The 26,742-nt window shown below is 42.8% G+C and overlaps 1 protein-coding gene across 2 annotated transcripts in view; it reads right to left on the bottom strand.

Moving 5' to 3' along the window:
* The window catches only part of prdm10 (PR domain containing 10), a 200,775-nt gene that overhangs the window by 98,820 nt on the left and 75,213 nt on the right, over positions 1-26,742 (bottom strand). For both annotated transcript variants that reach the window (XM_078530687.1, XM_078530696.1), the window contains exon 9: positions 12,062-12,134. In XM_078530687.1, the coding sequence (XP_078386813.1) occupies positions 12,062-12,134 (73 nt within the window). The remainder of the gene's footprint in view (positions 1-12,061; positions 12,135-26,742) is intronic.

Genomic DNA, 26,742 nt, shown 5'->3' with positions numbered 1-26,742 from the left:
CATCAGATCACCCAATTTTTGCTATTTAAAATTTAATTACAAAAAACCTTACCTCATGTTTAATGACACTGAATTTCCATCTGCCACTATTTTGCCCTTACCACTATCTTACCAGGGTTCTCTTTGCTTTGTGGTCCTACAATTATTTACCATGCCTCCTATTTAGTCAGTCTGTAAGTCTGGAAAACAGTCCCTGTAGCCCTGCATCCAAATAATTGCTATACAGCGAACAGAAACAATCCCAAAAGAGATTCCTGTGGAACAGGGTCATCATCTTCTAACCAATGAGAAACTACCCTGAAGCACGATTCTCCCATTTCCTCCTTTCCATTTAGCTTTAATCCAGTATGCTACTCTGTCCCCAATTTAATATTCCTTCTCCGGTGATATTCTGTATGCTGTCAGTGGCTTTCTCAAAAGTCCACGTACACCACACTCACTGCTTTCCATCATCCATCATACCTACCATGTCCTCAATGGACTCGAACAGATTTGTCAAGCACAATCTTCCTTCCTTAAATTCATATTGGCTGTTTCTAGCTATTTTCTCCACCTAACTATTTAGCAAATTCATCTTCAATTAAACATTGGAAAATTTCCCCTCTCTCAGATGTTAAACTAACTGGTCAACAATTCCCAGGTTAGCTCCATTTCATTTTTTAAATGGGTATTTAACTGGCTCCTTCCAATGCTCTTGTACATATTCATTCCCAGTAGATACCTGAAATATTATTTCAAAGCTTCAGCTCTTTCCTCTCCCATTTCCTTCAGGATTGAGAGATTCAGGTCTCTGCACTTGAAAACCTCCTTTGGCTTAGCTAGCTCCCTTCAATATTATTCCTTTTCAAGAGACCATCTTAACTCCCTTTCAAAAACATTTATGGACTCTACTTCAACAACAGTTTGTGACAAAGAATTCCACATACTAACTACCCACTGTATAAATTGCTCTTCAGTTCTTTTTGTGATTATGTGAAGTTTGTGCTCTCTTGTTACTATCTCGTTTATCACCTCTTGATTTGACTATTCCAAAGATCTCCTGGCCAGTCTTCAATTCTCCACCTTCAAATTCCAACTCTTCAAAACTGTATGCCCATATCCAATAATGCATCAAGTCCCATCAGCCCAATCTTCAATGATCTATTTTAGCTCCAAGACCTCCAATATCTCAAATTCTCATTCTTGTCTTTAAATCCCTTCATGGACTTGCCAAACCCTACCTCTATAACCTCCTCCAGCCCTATAATCCCCTGTCCTCTCCTACCCCGAAACACTCTCTGTTCCTCACACTCCATCCATTTGTGCATTTAGATCCACCACTAGTGGCCATGTCTTCAGCTGCCCAAGCGCCATTCTCTGGAATATCCTTCCAAACTTCTCCTTTACAATACTTTTTAAAACCTCCTCTTTGACCAAGTATTTAGTCACTCCTATCCAATATCTATTTCATTTTTATTATTAAGCATCTATAAGTTGTAAAGCTTTCCCAATGTAAATGCAATGTCTTTTTTTTTTAAATTATGCCAAACCCTTTCGGAATCTTGAAGGCCTTTATCAAATCAACCCAAAACCCTATAAAGTGTCTCTTTATAACCATAATTTTGCATGCTGCTAACATTTACATTGTAGTTTTACGATTGTGTCTATATCCTTCTAATAATAAGATGCTCAAGACTCTACAGAATTCTCTAACAGCCCAAACAAAGGTCTTGTACAAACTCCACAATACTGATTTTATATTCAATGACTCTAGGTTCAAAGCCAAAACTTTGTTTTGGATCTCTCTGCTCATGCTGCCAATTTTTATGGCCTATATATCTGAACACCAAAGTCATCCACTCCTGCAATCCTAAGTGTCAGCTTGGCTCAGCTGGTAACACTTCTCAGTCAGAAAATTATTGGTTTAAGCCTCACTACAGATTTGAGTTGACATTTTAGCATTGTATTGTCAACGTTCTATCTTTCAGCTTAACCAAGGTATTGTCTGCCTGCTTGGGGATCCATTGAAAAGATCCAATTACACTTTTCAAAGAGCAGGAAGTTCTCCTAGAAGCCAGCCAAACATTTATTCCTCAACCAAGACGACAAAAAAAAAGATTATCGGTTCATTCATTCATAAATTTAGGAGACTGTTTATGGCACTTGGCTATGTGCAAATTGGCCACTGCAAAAGGCAACAGAGCATGCACAAGTGCATTCAAAAAATCACTCTACAAGTTGCAAAATACTTTGTGCCATCTTTAGGATGGGGTATAGTGTGATATTAATTCAAGTTCTTTCTTTTATTGTTACAACTGATTTCTATTCCCCAATTTTTACATCCCAAATGTATTTTTCTGCATCTGGTGCTGGATCTCTATAGCCTCATAGAGACATAGGAAATTAATGACACAAAAGGAGATCATTCATCCAAACATGTACATGTCAGCCTACGAAAAGCTATACGGCCCAAACCCACTTGCCAGTTCTTGGTCCTCAGCCTTCTAGGTTACTGTGCTTCAAGTGCTTTTCCAATTGTGTTTTCAAATATTGTGTTGTCAAATATTGAGTTTCTGCCTCTACCACCCTTTCAGGCAGTAAGGGACAGGCCCTAAGCACCCACATTGGGAGAAGAAAAAATTCTCCTCAAATCCCCTCTAATTTTTGAGCCAGTTACTTGAAATCTATTAGTGATGTCCCAGGTCCTTCCTGTCCCCCCTTTCCAGGCCCTTCATAATTTTGTGCAGCTCAATTGAATCTCCACTCAGCTTCCTCTATTCCAAAGAAAAGAACCCCAGACTATCCTTCCTCGTAGCTAAAGAACTCCATTCCTGGCAACATCACATCTTCCTGTGGGTGGTGACCAGAACTGTATGCAATATTTCTGCTGTGGCTTAAATAGTTCTAGCATAACCTTTCTGCTCCTACATTGTGTGCCTCGGCTAAAAAACAAAAGTATTCCACTTTGCATTTTTAAGCACTTCTTTGACCTGTCTTGTTATCTTCAAGGATCTGTGGGCATGCATTCCACGGTTCCTCTGCTCTTCTACTTTGATGGCATCTGTCCGTCTCAGGAGGCAAAGAACTGTGCCTAGGCTGTGTGTTATTTTTTGATTAGATATCATCTGTTGTGGCTGTAGAGGCTTATTCGTGGGTGGCAGTCCTTTCTGCAGCTGGCACAGGTGAATGGCGTTGGCTTGAGGTTGACTGATGTTTTTTCCTACTGGAGGGCTCTCTTTTCGCCATCTGGCCATTTCTTTTGTCCTCTGCCTTTTCCATGCATTTCCCGACTGCTCGTCTCCAGGCACTCTGGTCAATAGCGAGGGCTTCACATGCATCGACTCTGATCCTGGTCAACTTGAGATCTTGCTGACAGACATTCTTGTATCTCAGGAATGGTCTCATGCTGATAGCAAGCTTGCCATACAGAATGTCCTTGGAGATGCAGCTATAAACCATTTGGCTCTCATGACCCAGCCAACGGAGTTGCTGCTGACTCAAGACAACAAACATGCTGGGATCCCTGCACGCTGGTGTACTTTCATATTCACCACTCTGTCTTGCCGAAATGATCACTATTCATCTGAGGCAGAGGAAGTGGAACCTGTTCAGCCGCTTTTCTTGGCTTGCATAAGCTGTCCATGTTTCGCTGCTATAAAGGAGGGTGCTGAGAACACAAGTCTGGAACACGTGGGGCTTTGCATTTTCAGGTAGTTTGCTGTTGGTCCACACTTGGCATGACAGCTTGGCAATCCTGGTGCTAATTTCGGCATCAAGGTTGCTGGTAATTGCTGATCCAAGGTATGTGAAGCCATCGATGACCTCCAGAGTAAGGTTGTCAATGCTGATGGAAGGTGGAGTCTCTACCATCTGGCCCAGAACTTTGGTCTTCCTGACGCTGATTGTCAGTCTGAGCTGCTTGCAGACTGGGGATAAGTGATCTACAAGCTACTGCAAGTGAGCTTCAACATGGGATGCCAGCGCAGCGTCATCAGCAAACAGCAACTCATGGACAAGGACATTATGCACTTTATCCCTGGCATGCAATCTTGTCAAGTTGAGCAGCTTGCTGTCAGCTCTGGCTTGCTGGTAGACACCCTCATTTGCGTTACTGAAAGCGTACCACAGCAGCATGGAGAAAAATATACCAAAGAGAGTTGACGCCAGGATGCAACTCTGCTTTAACCCACTGCAGATCTTGAAAGCATCTGATGTTGCTCCATTGTAGCTGATGAATCTGTGCATATTCTTGTGGAAAGAAGAAATGATGCCCAGGAGTTGAGGTGGGCAGCACATTTTCCGCAGCAATTTATAGAGTCCGTCTCTGCTGACAAGGTCAAGGGTCTTGGTGAGACCTATTAGGGCAATGTAGGTTGGTCTGCGCTGTTCATGGCACTTCTCCTATAACTGTCGAAGTGAGAAAATCATGTCAACTGTTGATCTGCCAGTTCTGAAGCTTCACTGAGGCTCAGGGTAGATGCATGATGCCAGGATATGGGGTCTGGTCACAGCAATGTGAGCAAAAACCTTCCTCAGAATACTTAACAGGGAGCTGCCTCGGTAATTAATGCAGTCACTGTGATTCCCTTCTGATGATTTCAGGTGGAATGCCATCTTTTCTTGTGGCTTTACCACTGGCAAGATTGTTGAGCTCTACAATAGGGAGAACCCTCATGAACTACAAGTAAGTCCCCATCAAACAACATCTAGATGATCTCAGAACTGCCAGGATGAAGTCTCAGCAGACTGCTCAGCAACATGCCAATCAATTCTGGTCAAAACTCTGCAACAGTATACAATCTGCTGCTGGATCCAGGGATGTGAGAGAAATCAAAGAAACGACAGGCCCAGTAGCAACCAAATCAGAAGACAAAGACAGGAATGGTCACTGAACCTTGCAGGCAGATAGAAAGGTGGGTGGAGCACCACCTGGAACTCTACGCAACAGGGAATATTAGCTCTGAAGAAGTTTCTGAGTGCCGTTCCATACTTTCCTGTTTTTCTATACTTCTCAGTATTCTACAATTTGTGTATTACCTTTCCTTGCTTGCCCTTCCCAATGCACTACCTCATACTTCTCTGGATGTCATTTGCTATTTCTCTGCACACTTGACTAGTCCATTGATATCTTGCTGCAGTCTACAGTTTTGGGCCTCATGATGATCCACAAAACTAATATTTCTTTTATCTGCAAACTTCTTAATCATGTCCCATGCATTAAGTCTAAATCACTGATCTATAGCACAAAAAGCTAGAGACCTGCAGTTTTCCACAATCTTTGTCACAGTATGCCATACTTCACAATTTGATACCAACAAATTTCAACATTGTTCCCTCAATTCGTAAATTCGGAATATTTATTTTTCCATTTATTTATTTATAATGACTATGAGCACTGCTCACCTTTTGACACTTTATATATTTATATTGACGAGGAGCACTGCTCACCTTTTGACATTCTGAAAACCTTGCTTTTGCCCTTTCCCATTGCCTCCACCTATCTCGCCTTTTCATTTGATTTTTGAAAATCCATTTAAACTATACAGACTGTACTTCACAGAATCACAGAATTGTTACGGTGCAGAATGAGGCCATTCCGCCCATTGTGTCTACATCAGCTCTCCCAATAAGCATTATGACTTAGAGCCAATCTCCTGCCTTTTCCCCATAACCCTGCACATTGTTTCTATTTAAATGATTAACTAATGCCCTCTTGAATGCCTCGATTGAACCTGCCTCCACCAAACTTCCAGGCAGTGCATTCCAGACCCAAACTATTTACTGTGTGAAAAAGTTTTTTCTCACGTCGCATTTGCTTCTTTTGCAAATAACTTCAAGTCTGTGCCCTCTCGTTCTCGATCCTTTCACGAGGAGGAACAGTTTCTCCCTATCTACTCTGTCCAGCCCCCTCATGACTTTGAGCATCTCTATCAAATCTGCTCTTAGCCTTTTCCTCTCCGAGGATAACAGTCCCAGCCTCTCCAATCTATCTTTATAACTGAAGTTTCTCATCCATGGAACCATTTCTGTAAACCTCTTCTGCACTCTCTCCAATTTGTTCACATCCTTCCTAAAGTGTGGTGCCCAGGACTGTACACAATACTCCAGCTGAGGTCTAACTAGTGAGTCACACAAGTTCAGCATAACCTCCTTGCTCTTTGACTCTATGCCCCTATTAATATAGACCAGGATGCTGTATGCTTTATTAACTGCTCTCTCCATCTGTCCTGCCACCTTTAACGACTTATGCACATATTCACCCAGGTCCCTCTGCTCCTGCACAACCTTTAGAGTTATACCCCTTATTTTATATTATTTCTCCATGTCCTTCCTACCAAAATTAATCACTTCACACTTCTCTGCATAGAACTTCATCTGCCACCTATCTGCCCACTCCACCAACTTGTCTATATCCTTTCAAAGTTCCATACTGTCCTGCTCACAGTTTGCAATGCTTCCAAGTTTTGTATCATCCCCAAACTTGGAAATTGTCCCTTGCACACCAAGATCTTGATCACTGATATATATCAGGAAAAGCAAGGGTCCCAATACCGACCCTTGGGGAACTCCACTACAAACTTTCCTCTAGCCCGAAAAATATCAAGTAACCATTACTCGCTGTTTCCTATTACTCAGCCAATTTCGTATCCACGTTGCTGCTATCCCTTTTATTCCGTGAGCTATAAAACTTTTCTCACAAGTCTGTTGTGCGACACTGTATTGAATACCTTTTGGAAGTCCATGTATACCACATCAACAGCATTACCCTTATCAACCCTCTCTGTTACCACTTCAAAAAATCCAGCAAGCTGTTAAACATGATTTGCCCTTAAGAAAATCAAGCTGGCTCTTCTTTTCTCTTTCCTTTTATTTACGGTCAAACATGACCAGCTTTTTAGGAATCAGTGTTGACTGGTAGTGATTAGCTCACGTTTCTCTTAGGATGCTTAGTAATTTCATTCTCAATTACAGGCTTTGCAGTTTAGCAACAACTGGAGTGAGGCTGACTGGCCCATCATTTCCTGGTTTCCCATCATCATTACATGTGAAGGGAATGGAAAAGGTGCAAATACATCCTTTCTGTAATGAGGTGGCCAGAGATGCCCACAGTACTCAAGTTTTGGCCTAACTAATATTTTATACAGTTCCATTATAACCTCACTTATATCCTATGCCTCGGCTAGTAAAAGAAAAGATTCCATACGCCTGCTTAACCACCTTATTGACCTGTCCTGCTACCTTCAGATCTGTGGACATTCACTCCAAGGTCCTTCATTTCCTCTACACCTCTCAGTATCCTCCCATTTATTGTGCATTCCTTTGCCTTGTTTGATCTCCCCAATGCATCGCCTCACACTTCTCCGGGTTGAATTCCATTTGACACTTTTCTGCACACCTGACCAGTCCATTGATATCTTCCTGCAATACATCTATCCTCCTTACTATCGCACGGCCAAATTTTGTATTGTCTGCCAACTTTTTGATGATTTCCCCTACGTTTATCTCCAAATAATTCATATATATCACAAAAAGCAGGGGTCCAAGGACTGAGCCCTGCGGAATCCCACTGGAAACAGCCATCCAGTCACAAAAACATCCATCAACCATCACCCTTTGTTTCCTGCCACAGGCAATTTTCTATCCAGCTTGCTACATTCCCCTTGATCCCATGGGCTTTTATTTTTTCAACCAGTCTACCTTGAGGGGCCTTGTCAAAAGCCTTGCTAAAATCCATGTAGACCGCATCAACTGCACTACCCCCATCAATCCTCCTCATTACTGTCTCATAAATTTAAAACAAGGTAGTCAGACACGACCTTCTCTCAACAAATCCATGCTGACTATCCTTCATTAATCCATGCCTTTCTAAGTGACAGTTTATCCTCTTCCTCAGGATTGATTCCAATAATTTGTCCACTACCGAGGCCCAGCTAACTGGACTGTAATTATTAGGTTATCCCTCGCTCCCTTTTTAGGCAAAGGTACAAGGTTGTCAGACCTCCAATCCTCCGGCACCTCACCTGTATCCAAGTGAGGATTGGAAAATGATGGTCAGGCCTTCCACTATTTCTTCCTTGGATTCTTTTAACAACCTGAGTACATTTCAATCGGCCCTGGAGATTTATCCACTTTCAAGGATGCTGATCCCCTCAATGCTTGATCTCTCCCGATGTTTATCACATCCAATACTTCACACTCCTCCTCCTTAACTACAATGTCTGCATCATCCCTTCTTTTGTGAAGAGGGACGCAAAGTATTGATTAAGAACCATACCCAAATCCTCCACTTCCACACATGGATTACCATTTTGGTCTTTTATGGGCCTTACTGTTTTCTTCTTATCCTCTTAATCTCAATACATTGATAAAACATCTTTGGGTTCTCCTTGATTTTGCTTGCCAGTATTCTTCCATGCCCTCTCTTTGCGTTCCTAATTTCCTTCTTGATTTCACCCCTCTTTCTATACTCCTCTCGGCTTTCTGCGTATTGAGTTCTCGGTGTCTGACAGAAGCCTCCTCTGCCTTATCTTACCCTGTGAGCTCCTTGACATCCAAGGGCTCTAGAGTTGGCTGACCCACCCTTCTTCTTTGTGGGAACATGTTTACTCTGAACCCCTTGAATCTCCCCTTTGAATGCCTCCCACTGCTCTGACACTGATTTAACTTCAAGTAGCTGATTCCAGTCCACTTTTGCTAAATCACTCCTCAGCTTAGTAAAATTGGCCTTGACCCAATTTAAAACTTTAACTCGTGTTATATCTTTGTACCTTTCCATAATTAAATTAAAACGAACTTAATTATGATCACTATCACCAAAATGCTCTCCCACTGTCACTCCTTCCATCCGCCCAGCTTCATTTCCTAAAACTAAGTCCAGAACTACACCCTCTCTTGTTGGGCTTGCTACATACTGGCCAAAATAATTCCTCCTCGTCTCAGTCTTAAATGGCTTCCCTTTGTTCTGAGACTGTGTCCCCTGGTTCTAGGCTCACCAGCCAGGGAAACATCCTATCAGCATCTACCCTGTCACGCCCTGTAAAAATTTTCTAAGTTTCAATGAGAACACCTCTCATTTTAAAGAATACACACCTAGTTTCCTCAATCTCTCCTCATAGGACAATCCCGCCATCCCAGGGGTTAGTCTGGTGAACCTCCATGGCACTACCTCTACTGTAAATATATCATCTTCATCTCCGTCTGGACTATACTTGGAAGACTGAACATCCACAACCATCTGTAGTAGAGAAATCCAAAAGTTTGCAACTCTCGAGCGAGATTTCTCCTCATCTCAGTCCTAAATGATTGTCCCCTTATCCTGAGAATGTAACCCATGTTCTAGACTCCCCAGCTGGGGAAACCACCTTTTGGTTGACCCTGTCAAACCCATTCAGAATCTTATATGAATCTTCCAAACTCCAGAGTCCATAGGCCCAATTTAATTAGCTTCTCCTCACAGCACAACCCTCTCATCCCAAGAACCAAGCTAGTGAACCTTACCTACACTGCCTCCAATACAAGTATATTCTTCCTTGGATATGGAAACCAAAACTAAGCACAGCTCAGCCAAGTCTTGTATCCTTGAAGCAAGGTTTCCTTATTCTGGTATTCCAATCCCCTTGCAATGAAGGCCAACATACTATTTGCCTTCCCAATTGCTTATTGTGTTCCTTGTACATAAGCATCCAGGTGTCTCTGAATATCAATATTTAGAAGTTTCATGCCTTCGAAAAAAATATTCTGCTTTTCCAACATTATACTCTATCCGCACCTTGTTGCCCACTCATTTAAGAAATAGGAACAGAAGTAGGCCATTCAGCCTGTTGAGCCTGTTCCACTATTCAATGAGATCATGGCTGATCTGTTTGTGTTTTGAATTTCACATTCCCATCTACCCCGCCCCATAACCTTTGATTCCTTTGCCTAACAAGAATCTATCCACCTCTGCCTTAAAAATATTCAATGACCCCGCCTCCACTGCCTTCGGAGGCAGAGAGTTCCAAAATCACACAACCCTCAAGAGAAAAAAATTCTTATCTCTGTCCAAAAAGGGCAACCTCTAATTTTGAAGCACGCCCTTAGTTCTGGACTCACCCACAAGACGAAAAATCCTTTCCACGTCCAGCTTGTCCATGCCATTCAGGATCTGATATACTTCAATCAAGTCACCTCTCACTCTTCTAAACTCCAGTGGGAACAAGCCCAGTCTGTCTAACTTTTCCTCATAAGACAACCCACTCATTCTAGGTATCAATCTAGTAAATGTCCTCTGAACCGCCTCCAATGCATTTAGATCTTTCCTTAAATAAGGAGACCAAAACTGCACACAATATTTGAGATGTGGTCTCACCATTGCCCTCTATAACTGAAGCATAACATCCTGACTTTTATGCTGAATTATTCCCGTAATAAAGGATAGCATTCTATTAGCCTTCTTAAGTACTTAACCTGTATCTCTTTGCAGTCTTTATGTCCTCCTCACAGCTTACATTCCCACCTAACATTACATCAGCAGCAAACTTGGATACATTTCTCTTGGTCTAAATCACAAATATTGATGGTAAATAGCTGAGGCATTGGCACTGATCCTTGCAGCACTGCACTCGTTACAACCTGCCAGCTTGAAAGTGTCCCATTTATCCCTACTCACTGCTTCCTGTCTGTTAATCAATCCTCCATCCATGCTAATACATAACAGTGAGCTCCTAACTTGCCTATTGACCTCTTGTTTATCTCATTGAAAACCTTTGGAAAAAAACTACATCTACTGGCTCAACTTTATCTACCCTACTAATTACATCTTCAAAAAGCTCTAATAAATTTGTCAAACATTATTTTCCTTTTGTAAAACCATGTTGACTTTGTCTGGTCATATTACATTTGTCCATGTGCATTATTAAGACTTCCCTAATGATAGTCTCCAGGTTACAGGTTGACTGACCTGTCATCCCTATCTTCTCTTCTTCCTTTCTGGAACAGTGGCATTACATTCACTAATTTTCAATCCATGAGGACCATTCTAAAATCTAGCGAGTTTTGGAAAATCATAATCAGCACATCCACCATCTCTGCAGCTACCTCCTCTAGAACCCCAAGTCATAGGCTAAAAGGTCTTAGGGAATTTGTCAACTTTTAGTTTTGTTTCTCAAATACTTTTTCACTGCTGATATTAATTACTTTCAAGTTCCTCACTCTTTTTAGCCTCTTGGTTACCTTCTATTTCTGGTATGTAAATTGCGTCTTCCATTGTGAAGACAAACACCAAATATTTTGTTCAACGTCTTTGCCATTTCCTCGCTCCCCATGATAATTTTTTCTGTCTCTGCCTCAAAGGGACCATTTACTTTACTTACTCGCTTTCAAAATCCATTTTTATATTCCTGACCAATTTACTCTCACCCAATTTTTTTCCCTTTTTATCAATCGTTTGGTCATCCTTTTCTGGTTTCTAAAAGCTCTCCCAATCCTCTGGCTCACTACTATTTTTTGCAAGAATACAAGCCTCTAATTTTCAAAACTACTATCCTTACCTTCCCTAGTAAGCCACAGCTGGATCTTTCTCACTAAGTTTTAGTTTTTCAATGGGTGTGGTTTTGTTGAACATTTTGAATAGTTTCTTTAAATGTTTCCCACTGTTTATATATCGCCATACCTTTTAGTTTATTTACCCATTCAATCTCAGCCAGCTCTCCCCTCATAGCAAAGTAATTGGCTTCAGGTTTAAGATTTTTGTTTTAGGCTCATGTATGTCATTCTCAAACTTAATATGGCATTCAATTGTATTATGGGGATTCCTTTTTTTTCCCCAGAGGACCATTTACTAAGACATTACAATTAATATTACTTCATTACATTGATACTAAATCTAAAATCGTTTTATCCTTAGTTGGTTCCATAGTGTCTTGTTTCTGGAAACTGTCATGAAAGCATTCTACAAACTCATCTTCCAGTCTACCTTTGCCATTGGGCCACTGAAGGTGAAACACAAGCTCTTTCCTTCAACTAAAGGAGTGTAAAAGCTCTGCTGACACAGAATACATTGACTGCTCACCCTACAAGTTGTGCCATAGAAGCAGTCACTCACCTTTCCGTTCCTCTTCAGAAATATCATGGATCTTCCGCTCTACAAAGTCTGCATATGATGCTGCATACCACACCTGCAAGTACACATACACACAAAGCTCAGAGAAACAGAGTCTGGTGTTCATGGTAAGCACAACCGCATGAGATTCGCAGCAGTCCTCTGCATTCCTTTCTTCAATTTGTATTTCATCCCTATAGCTTTGAAATGATCCATTTGTCTTTAGGATTCCTGGTTTTAACTAATATTATCGTTTTTCCTCTTGCCAGCTGTCCCCCGCCCCACTCCTCTGCTGAGGGCACTGACTCTATGTAAAGCCCAAGTTCCATGGGAGCCAAGTATATTTTGTTACACCACCAAGTGGCCATTACTCACAAGTAAACTTAAAGCAACAACCTGTACTTAAACAGCATCTTTAACTTAATAAAACATCCCAAGATGATGTTACCTATACAGTTGATTTTTTTGTTTGTTTGAATGTCTTCATGATGGTTTTTGTTCCAAGGCTGTCCCTGCATTAGAAGTTTGGAGCTTCAGGTTCTCCTTGTGTTCTACTTCTGGATTGTCTTCAAGACTATCTAGCCTGTGTTCCTGATGCACCTAAAAAAAATTGAGTTGCCTATTCTGCACATCCATTTAGTATATCATTCAGCCAAATAACTGACCATCAATAACTTTCGCAGCTGGCAAACCCCTCAGGTTACTGACTTTCCCCTTTTCTGTTTCAGGCAACATGCTCTGCAGACGTTCTACACTCCACCTTTTACTCCTGCTTTGGGCTCAAACCTGGTTTCTGGATCCAGCCTCAATTCAAAATTCTTCACTCTCCACCCAAGTGGCACAACAATCAATTTAACATTAATTCCACATCACTTCTTTTTCTTTAGTTCTCTTCCCACGTCTAGTGGCGTGTGAGGCAGACAAAGCACTTGATTACATTTGTTTCCATTGCTAGCTTTTTTTGGAACAGGTCACTAGCCTGTCAGCAGAGGCTAAAGCTTGAGGGGAGGCACTCTGCATCAAGCATGGCTGGCCAGGACTCTCCCAATCTTACCACTTGCCACAGGCATATCGGAAAGAGTTACAGGTTGATAATAAACATGCATGGCCACGTTATGAGCACACCTCTGTGGCCGTCAAGTCCTGGAGTGGGACTGAAACCGAGAGCTTCTGGCTCAGAGTCAGGGACACTACCCACTGCACCACAAAGCCTCCCCCACATCACTTGCAAGTGGATTAAGTTGGGGAGAGGGAAGGGTAAAACTCCAAGAAGTATGACTAATGGGAAACAAAGCAGCAGGTTAGCGTGTGGGGGGGTGGATTCAACTTCATGGAAAATTATGAAAAAACTGAAAAGAAAGGAGAGCCCAGGAGAGGCTATTAAAGTCTCCAGAACACAAAATAGGACAGAGTATTTGGAAAGGGCTAGGAATCTAACTTCAAGCACATCAGATAAAGGGACGATAATGAGAAAGGGGACGGGAAATACAGGACTGAAGGTGTTGTATCTGAATGCACGCACCATACGAAATAAGGTAAATGAGCTTGTGGCGCAGATTGAAATTGGCAGGTATGATGTGGTGGGCATCACGGAGACATGGCTGCAAGGGATCAGGACTGGGAGCTAAATATCCAAGGATATACATCCTATCGAAAAGATAAGCAGGTTGGCAGAGGGGGTGGGGTTGCTTTGGTCGTAAGAAATGAAATTAAATCGATAGCAAGAAACAACGTAGGGTCAGATGATGTAGAATCTGTGTGGGTAGAGTTGAGGAACCGCAAAGGTAAAAAAACCGTAATGGGAGTTATGTACAGGCCTCCGAACAGTAGTCAGGATGTGGGGCACAAGATACACCAGGAGATAGAAAAGGCGTGTAAGAAAGGCAGGGTTACAGTGATCATGGGGGATTTCAATATGCAGGTAGACTGGGAAATTCAGGTTGGTAGTGGATCCCAAGAAAAGGAATTTGTGGAATGTCTACGAGATGGCTTTTTGGAGCAGCTTGTGGTGGTGCCCACTAGGGAACAGGCAATTCTAGATTTAATGATGTGTAATGAAGCAGATTTGATAAGGGAGCTTAAGGTGAAGGAACCCTTAGGAGGAAGTGACTATAATATGATAGAATTTGCCCTGCAATTTGAGAGGAAAAAGCTGGAATCAGATGTAACAGTATTACAGTTGAATAAAGGCAACTACAGAGGCATGAGGGAGAAGCTGGCCAGAATTGACTGGGAGATGAGCCTAGCAGGAAAGACAGTGGAACAGCAATGGCAGGAGTTTCTGGGAGTAATTTGGGAGACACAGCAAAAATTCATCCCTAGGAAGAAGAAGCATACTAAAGGGAGGACGAGGCAACCATGGCTGACAAGGGAAGTCAGGGACAGCATATAAGCTAAAGAGAAAGCATACAATGCGGCGAAGAGCAGTGAGAAACCAGGGGATTGGGAAGCCTAAAAAGACCAACAGAGGACAACTAAAAAAGAAATAAGGAGGGAGAAGATTAAATATGAGGGTAAACTAGCCAGTAATATAAAAGAAGATTGCAAGAGTTTTTTTAGATATATAAAGGGTAAGAGAGAGGCAAAAGTGGACATTGGGCCGCTGGAAAATGACGCTGGAGAAGTAGTAGTGGGGAACAAAGAAATGGCGGAAGAACTGAATAGGTACTTTGCGTCAGTCTTCACGGTGGAAGACACGAGTAACATCCCCAAAGTTCAACAGAGTCGGGGGTCAGAGGTGAGTATGGTGGCCATTACCAAGGAGAAGGTGCTAGGAAAACTGAAAGGTCTGAAGGTGGATAAATCACCTGGACCAGATGGATTACGCCCCAGAGTTCTGAAGGAGATAGTTGAAGAGATAGTAGTGACGTTAGTGGTGATCTTTCAGGAATCACTGGAGTCAGGGAGGGTCCCAGAGGACTGGAAAATCGCTAATGTAACTCCCCTGTTTAAGAAGGGAGTGAGGCAAAAGACGGGAAATTACAGGCCGATTAGCCTGACCTCGGTCGTTGGTAAGATTTTAGAGTCCATTATTAAGGATGAGATTTCAGAATATTTGGAAGTGCATGATAAAATAGGGCAAAGTCAGCATGATTTTATCAAGGGGAGGTCATGCCTGACAAATCTGTTAGAATTCTTTGAGGAGGTAATGAGTAGGTTAGACAAAGGAGAGCCAATGGATGTTATCTACTTGGACTTCCAGAAGGTCTTTGGCAAGGTGCCGCACAGGAGGCTGCTCAGTAAGATTAGAGCCCATGGTATTAAAGGCAAGGTACTAGCATGGATAGAAGATTGGCTGTCTGGCAGGAGGCAGAGAGTGGGGATAAGGGCGTCCTTCTCAGGATGGCGGCCGGTGACTAGTGGAGTTCCGCAGGGGTCAATGTTGGGACCACAAGTTTTCACTTTATACATTAATGATCTAGATGAAGGAACTGAGGGCATCCTGGCTAAGTTTGCAAATGATACAAAGATAGGTGGAGGGACAGGCAGTATTGAGGAGGCGGGGAGGCTGCAGAAGGATTTGGACTGGCAAAGAAGTGGCAGATGGAATACAACGTGGGGAAGTGTGAGGTCATGCACTTTGGTAGGAAGAACAGAGGCATAGACTATTTTCTAAATGGGGAGAGAATTCAGAAATCTGGAGTGCAAAGGGACTTGGGAGTCCTAGTCCAGGATTCTCTTAAGGTTAACTTGCAGGTTGAGTCGGTAGTTAGGAAGGCAAATGCAATGTTGGCATTTATTTCGAGAGGACTAGAATATAAAAGCAGGGATGTGCTGCTGAGGCTTTATAAGGCTCTGGTCAGAACACATTTAAAATATTGTGAGCAATTTTGGGCCCCGTATCTCAGGAAGGATGTGCTGGCCCTGGAGAGGGTCCGGAGGAGGTTCACGAGAACGATCCCAGGAATGAAAGGCTTAACATATGAGGAACGTTTGAGGACTCTGGGTCTATACTCGATGGAGTTTAGAAGGATGAGGGGGGATCTGATTGAAACTTACAGAATACTGAAAGGCCTGGATAGAGTGGACGTGGGGAAGATGTTTCCATTAGTAGGAGAAACTAGGACCCGAGGGCACAGCCTCAGAGTAAAGGGAAGACCTTTTAGAACAGAGATGAGGAGAAACTTTTTTAGCCAGAGAGTGGTGAATCTATGGAATTCATTGCCACAGAAGGCTGTGGAGGCCAGGTCATTGAGTGTATTTAAGACCAAGATAGATAGGTTCTTGATTGGTAAGGGGATCAAAGGTTACGGGGAGAAGGTGGGAGAATGGGGTTGAGAAACTTATCAGCCATGATTGAATGGCGGAGCAGACTCGATGGGCCGAATGGCCTAATTTCTGCTCCTATGTCTTATGGTCTAACATGGATGGGATTTCACGGAATGTGCACCAGCCCAGTCCACTCCCAAAACCTGGCATTAATCCCCTGAAACGTTAACTTTGTTCCTATCTCCACAGATATTACCCAATCTGCTAAGTATTTCAACTTTTTCTATTTTTATTCAATTTTCAACAACCGTAGTATTTGCTTCAATATTATTGTTATGATCCTTCTTACTGTGGCAAATGAATATTTGCAAGAAACGGAGATGAGAAATGAGATACTGCTACTTTTAAGAATTATTGCTGAAAATGATTGCAACTGCTTACTGTAATGCCGTTAGCCTTTTAAAGTCACTTGCTTACAAGAGACTAAATAAATATGAATAGTCCACTCCGAACCTAGTCCAGCTTTAATTATATGTCTCAACCCCGTCTTCAGCCACGTGTTCGTGGTAGTCAGGTACTTCTAAAGGAAGTTTCAGTCATAGGATGCTGTCTCAGAGCACAGCCCTGGTTTCATACACAGGGCAAGATCAGGATAGTTCAGAAAAGGTTTACTAGACTAATACCAAGAATGGGTGGGTTGTCTTACGAGGAAAGATTGGACAGGTTAGGCTTGTATCCACTGGAGTTTAAAAGAGTAAGAGGCCACTTGATCAAAACCTTTAAGATTCTGAGGGGTCTTGACAGGGTGGATATGAAGAGTATGTTTATTCTTGTGGGAGAATCTAAAACTAGGTATTACTGTTTAAAAATAACGGGTCGCTCATTTAAGGCAGAGATATGGAGAAATTTTAGGGTCCTAAGTCTATGGAACTCTCTTCCTCAAAAGGTGGTGGAAGCAGAGTCTTTGAATATTTTTAAGGCAGAGCTAGATAAACTCTTGATTAACAAGGGGGTGAAAGATTATCGGGGGTAGGCAGAAATGTGGGGTTGAGGTTACATTCAGATCAGCCATGATCTTATTGAATGGCGGAGCAGGCTCAAGGGGCCAAGTGGCCTACTCCTGCTCCTAATTCATATGTACATTTGTAATAATGCTATTAATTGGCTTTCAATGTCATTTCCAGCATCATTAACTACAGAATTTCACAGAGCTGCCGGCACTCCAAAAATCTGAACACAATTTCTCATTTAGAAATTCAGCTTCTGATAAATGTTTAATATTTAAATTAAATACTACTCAAACGAGGATCAAGAAACTGATAGAGAAAATTCAATATGAAAGCAAACCATGAAGAAACAAAAACAACTGTAAGAGCTTCTATAGGCATATTTAAGGAATAGATTAGCAAAGACAAATGCAGGCTCACAACAGGCAGGGACAGGAGAATTTGTAATGGGGAATGAGGAAATGGCAGAGAAACTAAACAAATACTGTGTGTCCATCTTCACAGAGGAGGATACAAAATAACCCTCCCTGAAGTATTGGGTAGCCAAGGGACTAGTGAGATTGAGGACCTGAAAAAAATTAGTATCAGTGAAAAAATAGTGCTGGAGAAATTAATGGGGCTAAAAGTTGATAAATCCCCTGGACCTGGTGATTTTCATCCCAGAGTGTTGAAAGAGGTGGCTATAGAGATAGTAGATGCATTGGTGGTCAGCTTCAAAAATTCTATAGGTTCTGGAACAGTTCCTGCAAATTGGAAGATGGCAAATGTAACTCCAATATTTAAGAAAGGAGGGAGAATATAGGGAACTACAGACCTGTTTAGCCTGACATCAGTAGTAGGGAAAATGCTAGAATCTATTATAAAGCATGTGATAACTGGACATTTAGAAAATAATGGCAAGATTGGGCAAAGTCGACATGGAGTTATGGAAGGGAAATCATGTTTGACAAACCTATTGGACTTTTTTTGAGAACGTAACAAGCAGAATAGATAAGGGAGAACCAGTGGACTGTATTTGGATTTGAGGTTAGTAAGAAAAATTAGAGCACATGGGATTGGGGATAACATGCTGACATGGATTGAGGATCAGTTAACGGACAGAAAACAGAGAGCAGTAAACGGGATAATACTCGGGCTCGCAAAACTAGTGTGGCTATTAAGGTAACGTAAGGATTAGTGCTTGGACCCCAGCTATTCACTATCTACATTAATGATTTGGATGTGGGGACCAAATGTAATATTTCTAAGCTTGCTGGTGACACAAGGCTAGGTGGGGAGTGTGAGTTGTGAGGAATATGCAAAGAGGCATCAAGGTGGGGTGGGGAGCTTCAAGACAGGCTAAGTGATTGGGCAAGAACATAGCAGATGGAATATAATTTGGAAAAATGTGAGGTTATCCACTTTGGTAGGAAAAACAGAAATACATAGTATTTCTTAAATAGTGAGAGATTGGCAAGTGTTGATGTCTAAGGACAATCCACTGAGGATGTCCTTGTTCACAAGTCACTGAAAGCTAACATGAAAGCGCAACAGGCAATCAGGAAGACAAATGGTCTATTGGCCTTAATTGCAACATGATTTGAGTACAGAAGCCTTGTGCAGTTGTATAAAGCCTTGGTGGGACTGCACCTGGAGTAGTGTGTTTGGTTTTGGTCTCCTTACCTAAGGAAGGATCTACTTGCCATAGAGGGAGTGCAACAAAGGTTCACTCGGCTGATTCCTGGGACGGCAGGATTGTCCTATGAGGGGAGATTGAGGAGAGTGGACCTGTATTCTCCAGAGTGTAGAATAATGAGAGGTGACCTCATTGAGTCATGCAAAATTTTTACAGAGCTCATCAGGGAAGATGTAGGAAGGACGTTTCCCCTGGCTTGTTAGTTTAGAACCAGGGGACACAGTCTCAGAATAAGAGGTAGGCCATTTAGGACCAAGATGAGGAGAAACTGCTTCACTCAAAGGAACATAGGAACACAAGAGCAGGAGTAGGACTTTTGTCCCTTCGAGCCTGCTCCACTATTCAGTAAGATCACGGCTGATCTGATTGTTGCCTCAGTTCCATTTTCCTGTCTGTCCCCCACCATAACCCTCGACTCCCTTGCTCAACAAAACTCTGTCTAACTCAGTCTTGAATAAATTTGAAGACCCAGCCCCCACTGCTTTCTGGGGAAGAGAATTTCACATACCAATGACCCTGTGGGAGAAAAATTTCTCCTCATCTCGGTCTTAAAAGGAAGACCTCTTATTTTTAAACGATGTCCCCGACAAGAGGAAACATCCTCCAGGTATCATCCTATTAAGTCCCCTCAGGGTTTTATTTTTTTCATTCATTCACGGTATGTGGGCTTCACTGGCTGGGTCATCATTTATTGCCCATCCCTAGTTGCCCTTGAGAAGGTGGTGGTGAGCTGCCTTCTTGAACCACTGCAGCCCCATGTGGTTTAGGTACACCCACAGTGCTGTTAGGAAGGGAGTTGCAGGATTTTGACCCGAGCAATAGTGAAGGAACGGCGATATATTTCCAAGTCAGGATGGTGAGTGACTTGGAGGGGAGCTTCCAGATGGTGGTGATCCCATCTAGCTGCTGTCCTTGTCCTTCCAGATGGTAGTGGTTGTGGGTTTGGAAGGTGCTGTCGAAGGAGCCTTGGTGAATTCCTGCAGTGCATCTTGTAGATGGTACACACTACTGCTACTGTGCATCGGTGGTGGAGGGAGTGAATGTTTGTGGATGTGGTGCCAATCAAGCAGGCTGCTTTGTCCAGGACGGTGTCCAGCTTCTTGAGTGTTGTGGGAGCTGCACTCATTCAGCAAGTGGGGAGTATTCCATCACACTCCTGACTTGTGCCTTGTAGATGGTAGACAGGCTTTGGGGACTCAGGAGGTGAGCTACTTGTTGCAGGGTTCCTAGCCTCTGACCTGCTGTTCTACAGCCACAGTATTTATATGGCTAGTCCAGTTCAGTTTCTGGTCAAGGTATGCCCCAGGATGTTGATGGTGGGGTATTCAGTGATGGTAATGCCATTGAATATCAAGGGGCGATGGTTGGATTCTCTCTTGCTGGAGATAGTCATTGCCTGACACTTGTGTGCTGCGAATGTAACTTGCCACTTGTCAGCCCAAGACTGAATATTGTTCAGGTCTTGCTGCATTTGGACATGGACTGCTTCAGTATCTGAGGAATCGCTAATAGTGCTGAATACCGTGCAATCATCAGTGAACATTCCCACTTCTGACCTTATGATGGAAGGAAGGTCATTGATGAAGCAGCTGAAGATGGTTGGGCTGAGGACACTAACCTGAGGAATTCCTGCAGTGATGTCCTGGAACTGAGATGACTGACCTCCACCAACCACAACCAACTTCCCTTGTGCTAAGTATGACTCCAACCAGCCGAGAGTTTACCCCCCCCGATTCCCATTGACTCAAGTTTTGCTAGGGCTCTTTGATGTCGCACTCGGTCAAATGCTGTCTTGATGCCAAGGGCAGTCACTCTCACCACACCTCGGGAGTTCAGCTCTTTTGTCCATGTTTGAACCAAGTCTGTAATGAGGTGAGCAGCTGAGTGGCCCTGGCGGAACCAAAACTGGGCGTCAGTGAGCAGGTTATTGCTAAGCAAGTGCCACCTGATAGCACAGCTGATGAGCCCTTCCATTACTTTACTGAAGATCAAGAGTAGGCGAATGGGGTGGTAATTGGCTGGGTTGGATTTGTCCTGCTTTTTGTGTGCAGGACATACCTGGGAAATTTTCCACATGGCCGGGTAGATGCCAGTGTTGTAGCTGTACTGGAGTAACTCGGCTAGGGGTGTGGCAAGTTCTGGAGCACAAGTCTTCGGTACTATTGCCAGAATATTGTCAGGGGCCATAGCCTTTGCAGTATCCAGTGCCTTCAGCCATTTCTTGATATCACATGGAGTTAATCATGGCATCTGTGATGCTGGGGACCTCCGGAGGAGGCCGAGATGGATCATGCACTCAGCACCTTTGGCTGAAGACTGTAGAAAATGCTTCAGCCTTATCTTTTGCACTGATGTGCTGAGCGCTTCCATCATTGAGGATGGGGATATTTGTGGAGCTTCCACCTCCAGTGAGTTGTTTAATTGTCCACCACCATTCACAACTGGATGTGGCAGGACTGCAGGGCATGCAAACAGCTTATGCTGTTTGACACACAAGTAGTCCTGTGTTATAACTTCACCAGGTTGACAACTCATTTTTAGGTTTGCCTGGTGCAGCTCCTGGCATGCCCTCCTGCACTCTTCATTGAACCAGGGTTGATCCCCTGATTATATGGCAATGGTAGAGTGGGGGATATGCTGGGCCAAGAGGTTACAGATTGCATTCGACTCCAAATTCTGCTGCTGCTGATGGCCCACAGCGCCTCATGGATGCCCAGTCTTGAGTTGCTAGATCTGTTCGAAATCTATCCCATTTAGCACGGTGGTAGTGCCACACAACACAATGGAGGGTATCCTCAATGTGAAAGAAGGACTTCGTCTCCACTGCTACTGTGCGGTGGTCACTCCTACTGATACTGTCATGGACAGATGCATCTGCGGCAGACAGGTTGGTGAGGATGAGGTCAAGTATGTTTTTCCCTCTTGTTGGTTCCCTCACCACATGCTGCAGACCAAGTCTAGAAGCTGTGTTATTTAGGACTCAGCCAGCTCGGTCAGTAGTGGTGCTACCCAGCCGCTCTTGGTGATAGGCATTGGAGTCCCCCAACCAGAGTACATTCTGTGAACTTGTCATCCTCAGTGCTTCCTCCAAGTGGTGTTCAACATGGAGGAGCACTGATTCATCAGCTTAGGGGAGGCGATGTGTGGTAATCAGCAGGGGGTTTCCTTGCCCATGTTTGACCTGATGCCATGAGACTTCATGAGGTCCGGAGTCGACGTTGAGAACTCCCAGGGCAACTCCCTCCTGACTGTATACCACTGTGCCACCATCTCTGCTGGGTCTGTCCTGCCGATCGGACAGGACATACCCACGGATGGTGATGGTGGTGTCTGGGACATTATCTGTAAGGTATGATTCCGTGAGGATGACCAAGTCAGGCTATTGCTTGACTAGTCTGTGAGGCAGCTCTCCCAATTTTGGCACTAGCCCCCAGATATTAGTAAGGAAGACTTTACATGGTTGACAGGGCTGATATTGCCGTTGTCGTTTCCGGTGCCTAGTGCCGGGTGGTCCATCTGGTTTTGTTCCTTTTTTGAGACTTTGTAGCAGTTTGATACAACTGAGTGGTTTGCTAGGGCATTTAAGAGTTAACCACATTGTTGTGGATCTCAAGTCACATGTAGGCCAGGCCAGTTAAGGACAACAGATTTCTTTCCCTAAAGTCCCCTCAGGATCTTATAGAGGGTGGCAAATCTTTGGAATTCTGTACCTGAGAGGGCTGTGGAGGTTTAGTTATTGAGTATGCTCAAGATCGAGATTGTTACATTTCTAGATATTAAAAATATCAAGGGATATGGTGATAGTGCGGTAATCGAGTTGAATGGCGGAGCAGGCTCAAAGGGCCGAATGGTCTACTCCTGCTCCTATTTTCTATGTCCTACGTTCAAACATTGCTTGAATGTTCAGAATGATGGCCCCTAAAAATAAGAAAGCACACGGCGAATTCTAAAAGTGGGTCTGAGAGTGACTCCTGTGTTAGAAAATGATCATGCACAAGAGAAGAGTTTCCAACCGTGCAAGAGAGAAATCTTGCCATTGTCGTCCCAAAAGACATTGAAGTACAAGCGAAGGCCATAGCTTGAATCAATTACACAATAAAATGAAGGCTACGGATAGTCTCGAGATAGCACGAGAAGCAGACGGCCATACGACTATGAAGTCTTGGTGGCTGTCAATAAACTCAAGGGAAAATTAGAATGAGGAACAAAAGGACTCATATAATTGGAAGGAATTTGGATTTTACTCTGGTGCAGCCAACCTTATCACATATATGGACTTGTATGGAAAAGGTCCTTGCAAATGACTTAAGGCTAAAGCGAGGTATGTTTCTCTGGGTTTTGAAGAGCGAATGGGCAATACAGATCACTGGTATTAGCAAAGGGAAACATGATGCATGTTGATTTCAGATGGGGTGGTACTGCAAGATTTGAGAAATGCGTTAGTAATAGGATTAAAGAGGAATTTCAGAACTCTGGGGCTTTTTTATGTATTGGTTCAGATATTAAGCGGAGTAGTCTGGAAGAACTTTAAATCAGCAATCCTATTTAGAGTATGTTATTTCTATCCAGGTGAATTGTGCTAGGTCATCACAGAAACTTGATGTTACATCTAAAGAAGAGCGGTGATTGATTGGTCAGTTGAATTGGTTATACCATGAGACAAGACCCCATGCTAATGTTAATGTATTAGAATTAAGTGCTAAGATGGAACATCTAATGTTGAGGATATTTTAAGGGCAAATAAAACATATAAAAAATGGAAAGTGCATACTTCAATTTCCATCCTCGAGTGACCCAAAGAACATGAAATTAATTATTTTTAGTGATGCTTAACATGATATTCCTCCTTGGTGGTATTCAAGTGCAGCTGGTTTCAGAATATTTTTGATGGGTGAAAATGGGAAATATTTTCTTCAGCCTTAAGAAAATAAAGAGGATTGTTCAAAGTACTTTGGCTGTTGTGACGACCTTTGACCTGGAGCAGTACAGGAAGGAAAATTTGTAAGTTCTTTAAAAGGTCTGTGGAATCTGTAATTGGTTTTTACAATGTTTGAAAAAAGTTATCAATTGTAAAGGGATCAATTGTAATTTAATTGAATAATAAATACTGGTCCATGTGACGTGGTGGCCTGGGAGCAGTACCAACAGGAAAGAAGTAAAGGCCAAATCCATGTGGCCAGACACCAGATAAAGGAGCTACTGCTGTAAGGAACAAAGGGGAGAACATAGAAGGTGCATTTACAAGGAACTGTGTGTGTGTAATACAGTTAAATAGGGCAGAAAGCTGAAGATAGGGTTAAACTAGAGATTGTGAATGAGACAAATCTACAGCTATGCTTCAGTTTTGCCAGAGATGACCAGACCGTTTAACAAGGTTTATTAAAGGTGTAAGATAAAGGAGTTTCTGGGGAATCTCTGCTGTCAAGGCAGTCTATGAGCCTCACTAAGGAGCTTCTGCAGGAGTGTGCCTTTGGATGATGACTAGCTCCAGGGAACTTGAATGGAGTGGAGCTACCGTTGCAGGTGACTCATGGACCAAATCCAATGAGTGATAAAAGTGAAAGCTCCGACGTTCTGACAGCCGAGATGGAAAGACTGAGAGATTGCATGTGGTGCCACATTTCTGCAGGGAGTAATACGAATGCTTGTATTCTCATGCGGTCATCGTTGTTGTTATCTGCTATTCCATTTGTAATTTATAGCTCATATCGATCGTAATTTATCTGTTAATTCATATTTAATATATGTGGATTCCAATTAGTGTTAAAGTAGAAGCCACAAAAAGTGGAATCTTGTTGGTAATTTCTCTATTTGGCGGTCATTCAGTAAATTTGGTTATTTTGGCTTACGGTTCCTCACCAGGGATCGGAACACTGGCTCTATTTATCAAATAGTTTAGGGGAAATTCTATACAAGAGGCGAACTGAAGATAGCTTGCCCATTGAACGTTACATAGATAATAATTCTTTATGGGATAACGTACTCTCTACAAGAAGTGCGAGGCGGAAGCAACATTACAGATTGACCTTGCTGGATTGAAATAAATGGAGAGAAAGGAAATCTCCGAGATTGATATAAGTCATCAATTATCTGATTGTTTTGCAAAAAGAATTGCTCATACTAAGAAATCGTTGGGCATCCTAGAAGAGGGGAGTCTCGTAATATTAGGCTTTGCACAGATTATGGACAAATGATTTTTTTTTCTCTGATTTGTTTTGAAATAGCATTTCTGTTAAGTTATACTTCAGAAGGAAGGAGGAAATCTGTTAATTGTACCAATTGAGGTTAAGTACATACAGGTGGAGTGCAATGAGTAGACGGTTAATTCAGCAAATGAAAAGAAACACTTCCTGACACAGAGGTAGAATGGAGTCAGGAGATATATACCTGTAATAAAAACAGAAATTGCTGGAAAAACTCAGCAGGTCTGGCAGCATCTGTGGAGAGAGAAACAGAGTTAATGTTTTGAGTCCACTTGACTCTTCTTCAGAGCTATGAAGTAGAAATGTGATAGATTTTATACTGTTTAAGAGGGGGTGGAGCAGGTGGAACAAGATCGAAGGCCAGGGACAGGTGACAGCTAAGGAGAGATTGACAAAGATGTCATGGACACAAGACAAAGGGAGTGTTAATGGTAGTGGTTAAGAGTAAACAATGTGCTGACAGTGACATAAAGGTAAGATGTATACCTGTCATGTTTCAGTCTGTGAATACTATAAAGCCAAAGCTGCATGCAATAAATAGAACTAAGCGATCACACAACAACAGATGATGCCAAAGCTCTGCAGTCCTGCCACATCCAGTCATGAATGGTGGTGGAAATTTATCAACTAACCGGAGAAGGAAGCTCCACAACTATCCCCATCCTCAATGATAGGGGAACCCAGCACATCAGCGTAAAAGACAAGGTTGAAGCATTTGCAACAAACTTTAGTCCGAAGTGCTGAATGGATGATCCATCTTGGCTTCTTCCTGAGGTCCCCAGTAGGAGAAATTCAATCCAGCCAATTACCACCCCATCAGTCTACTCTCAATCATCAGCAAAGCAATGCAAAGAGTCATCAACAGTGTTTGCAAGTGGCACTTATTCACCAATAAGCTGCAGAGTGAAGCTCAGTTTGGGTTCTGCCAGGGCCACATAGCTCCTGACCTCCCTGGTTCAAACATGGACAAAAGAGCTGAACTTGAGGTGAGGTGAGAGTAACTGCCCTTGAAATCAAGGCAGCATTTGACCGTGTGGGATCAAGGGGCCCTGGCAAAACTGGAGTCAATCGGAATCGGGGGAAAACTCTCCGCTTGTTGGAGTCATACCTAGCACAAAAGAAGATGGTAGTGGTTGTTGGAGGTCAATCATCTCAGTCCCAAGACATCACTGCAGGAGTTCCTCAGGGTTGTGTCCTAGGCCCAACCATCTTAGACGCTTCATCAATGACCTTTCCTCCATCATAAGGTCAGAAGTTCGCTATTATGTTCAGTATCATTTGCGACTGCTCAGATACTGAAGCAGTCCATGCTGATGTGCAGCAAGACCTCAACAACATTCAGGCTTGGGCTGATAAGCGGCAAGTAACATTTGTGCCCTGCAAGTGCCAGGCAATGACCATATCCAACAAAGAATCTAACCAACATAAAAACAGAAAATGCTGGTAAAACTCAGCAGGTCTGGAGCATCTGTGGAGAGAGAAACATAGTTAAGGTCCATATGATTCTTCTTCAGAGCTAAAGAATCTAACCATCTCCCTTGATATCCTACAATAGAATCATCCCTAAATCTCCCACCATTGACATCCTAG

Source organism: Cetorhinus maximus, chromosome 2 (assembly GCF_964194155.1).
Source record: "Cetorhinus maximus chromosome 2, sCetMax3.hap1.1, whole genome shotgun sequence".
Taxonomy (NCBI): domain Eukaryota; kingdom Metazoa; phylum Chordata; class Chondrichthyes; order Lamniformes; family Cetorhinidae; genus Cetorhinus; species Cetorhinus maximus.
This window is presented reverse-complemented; position numbering and strand designations above follow the sequence as displayed.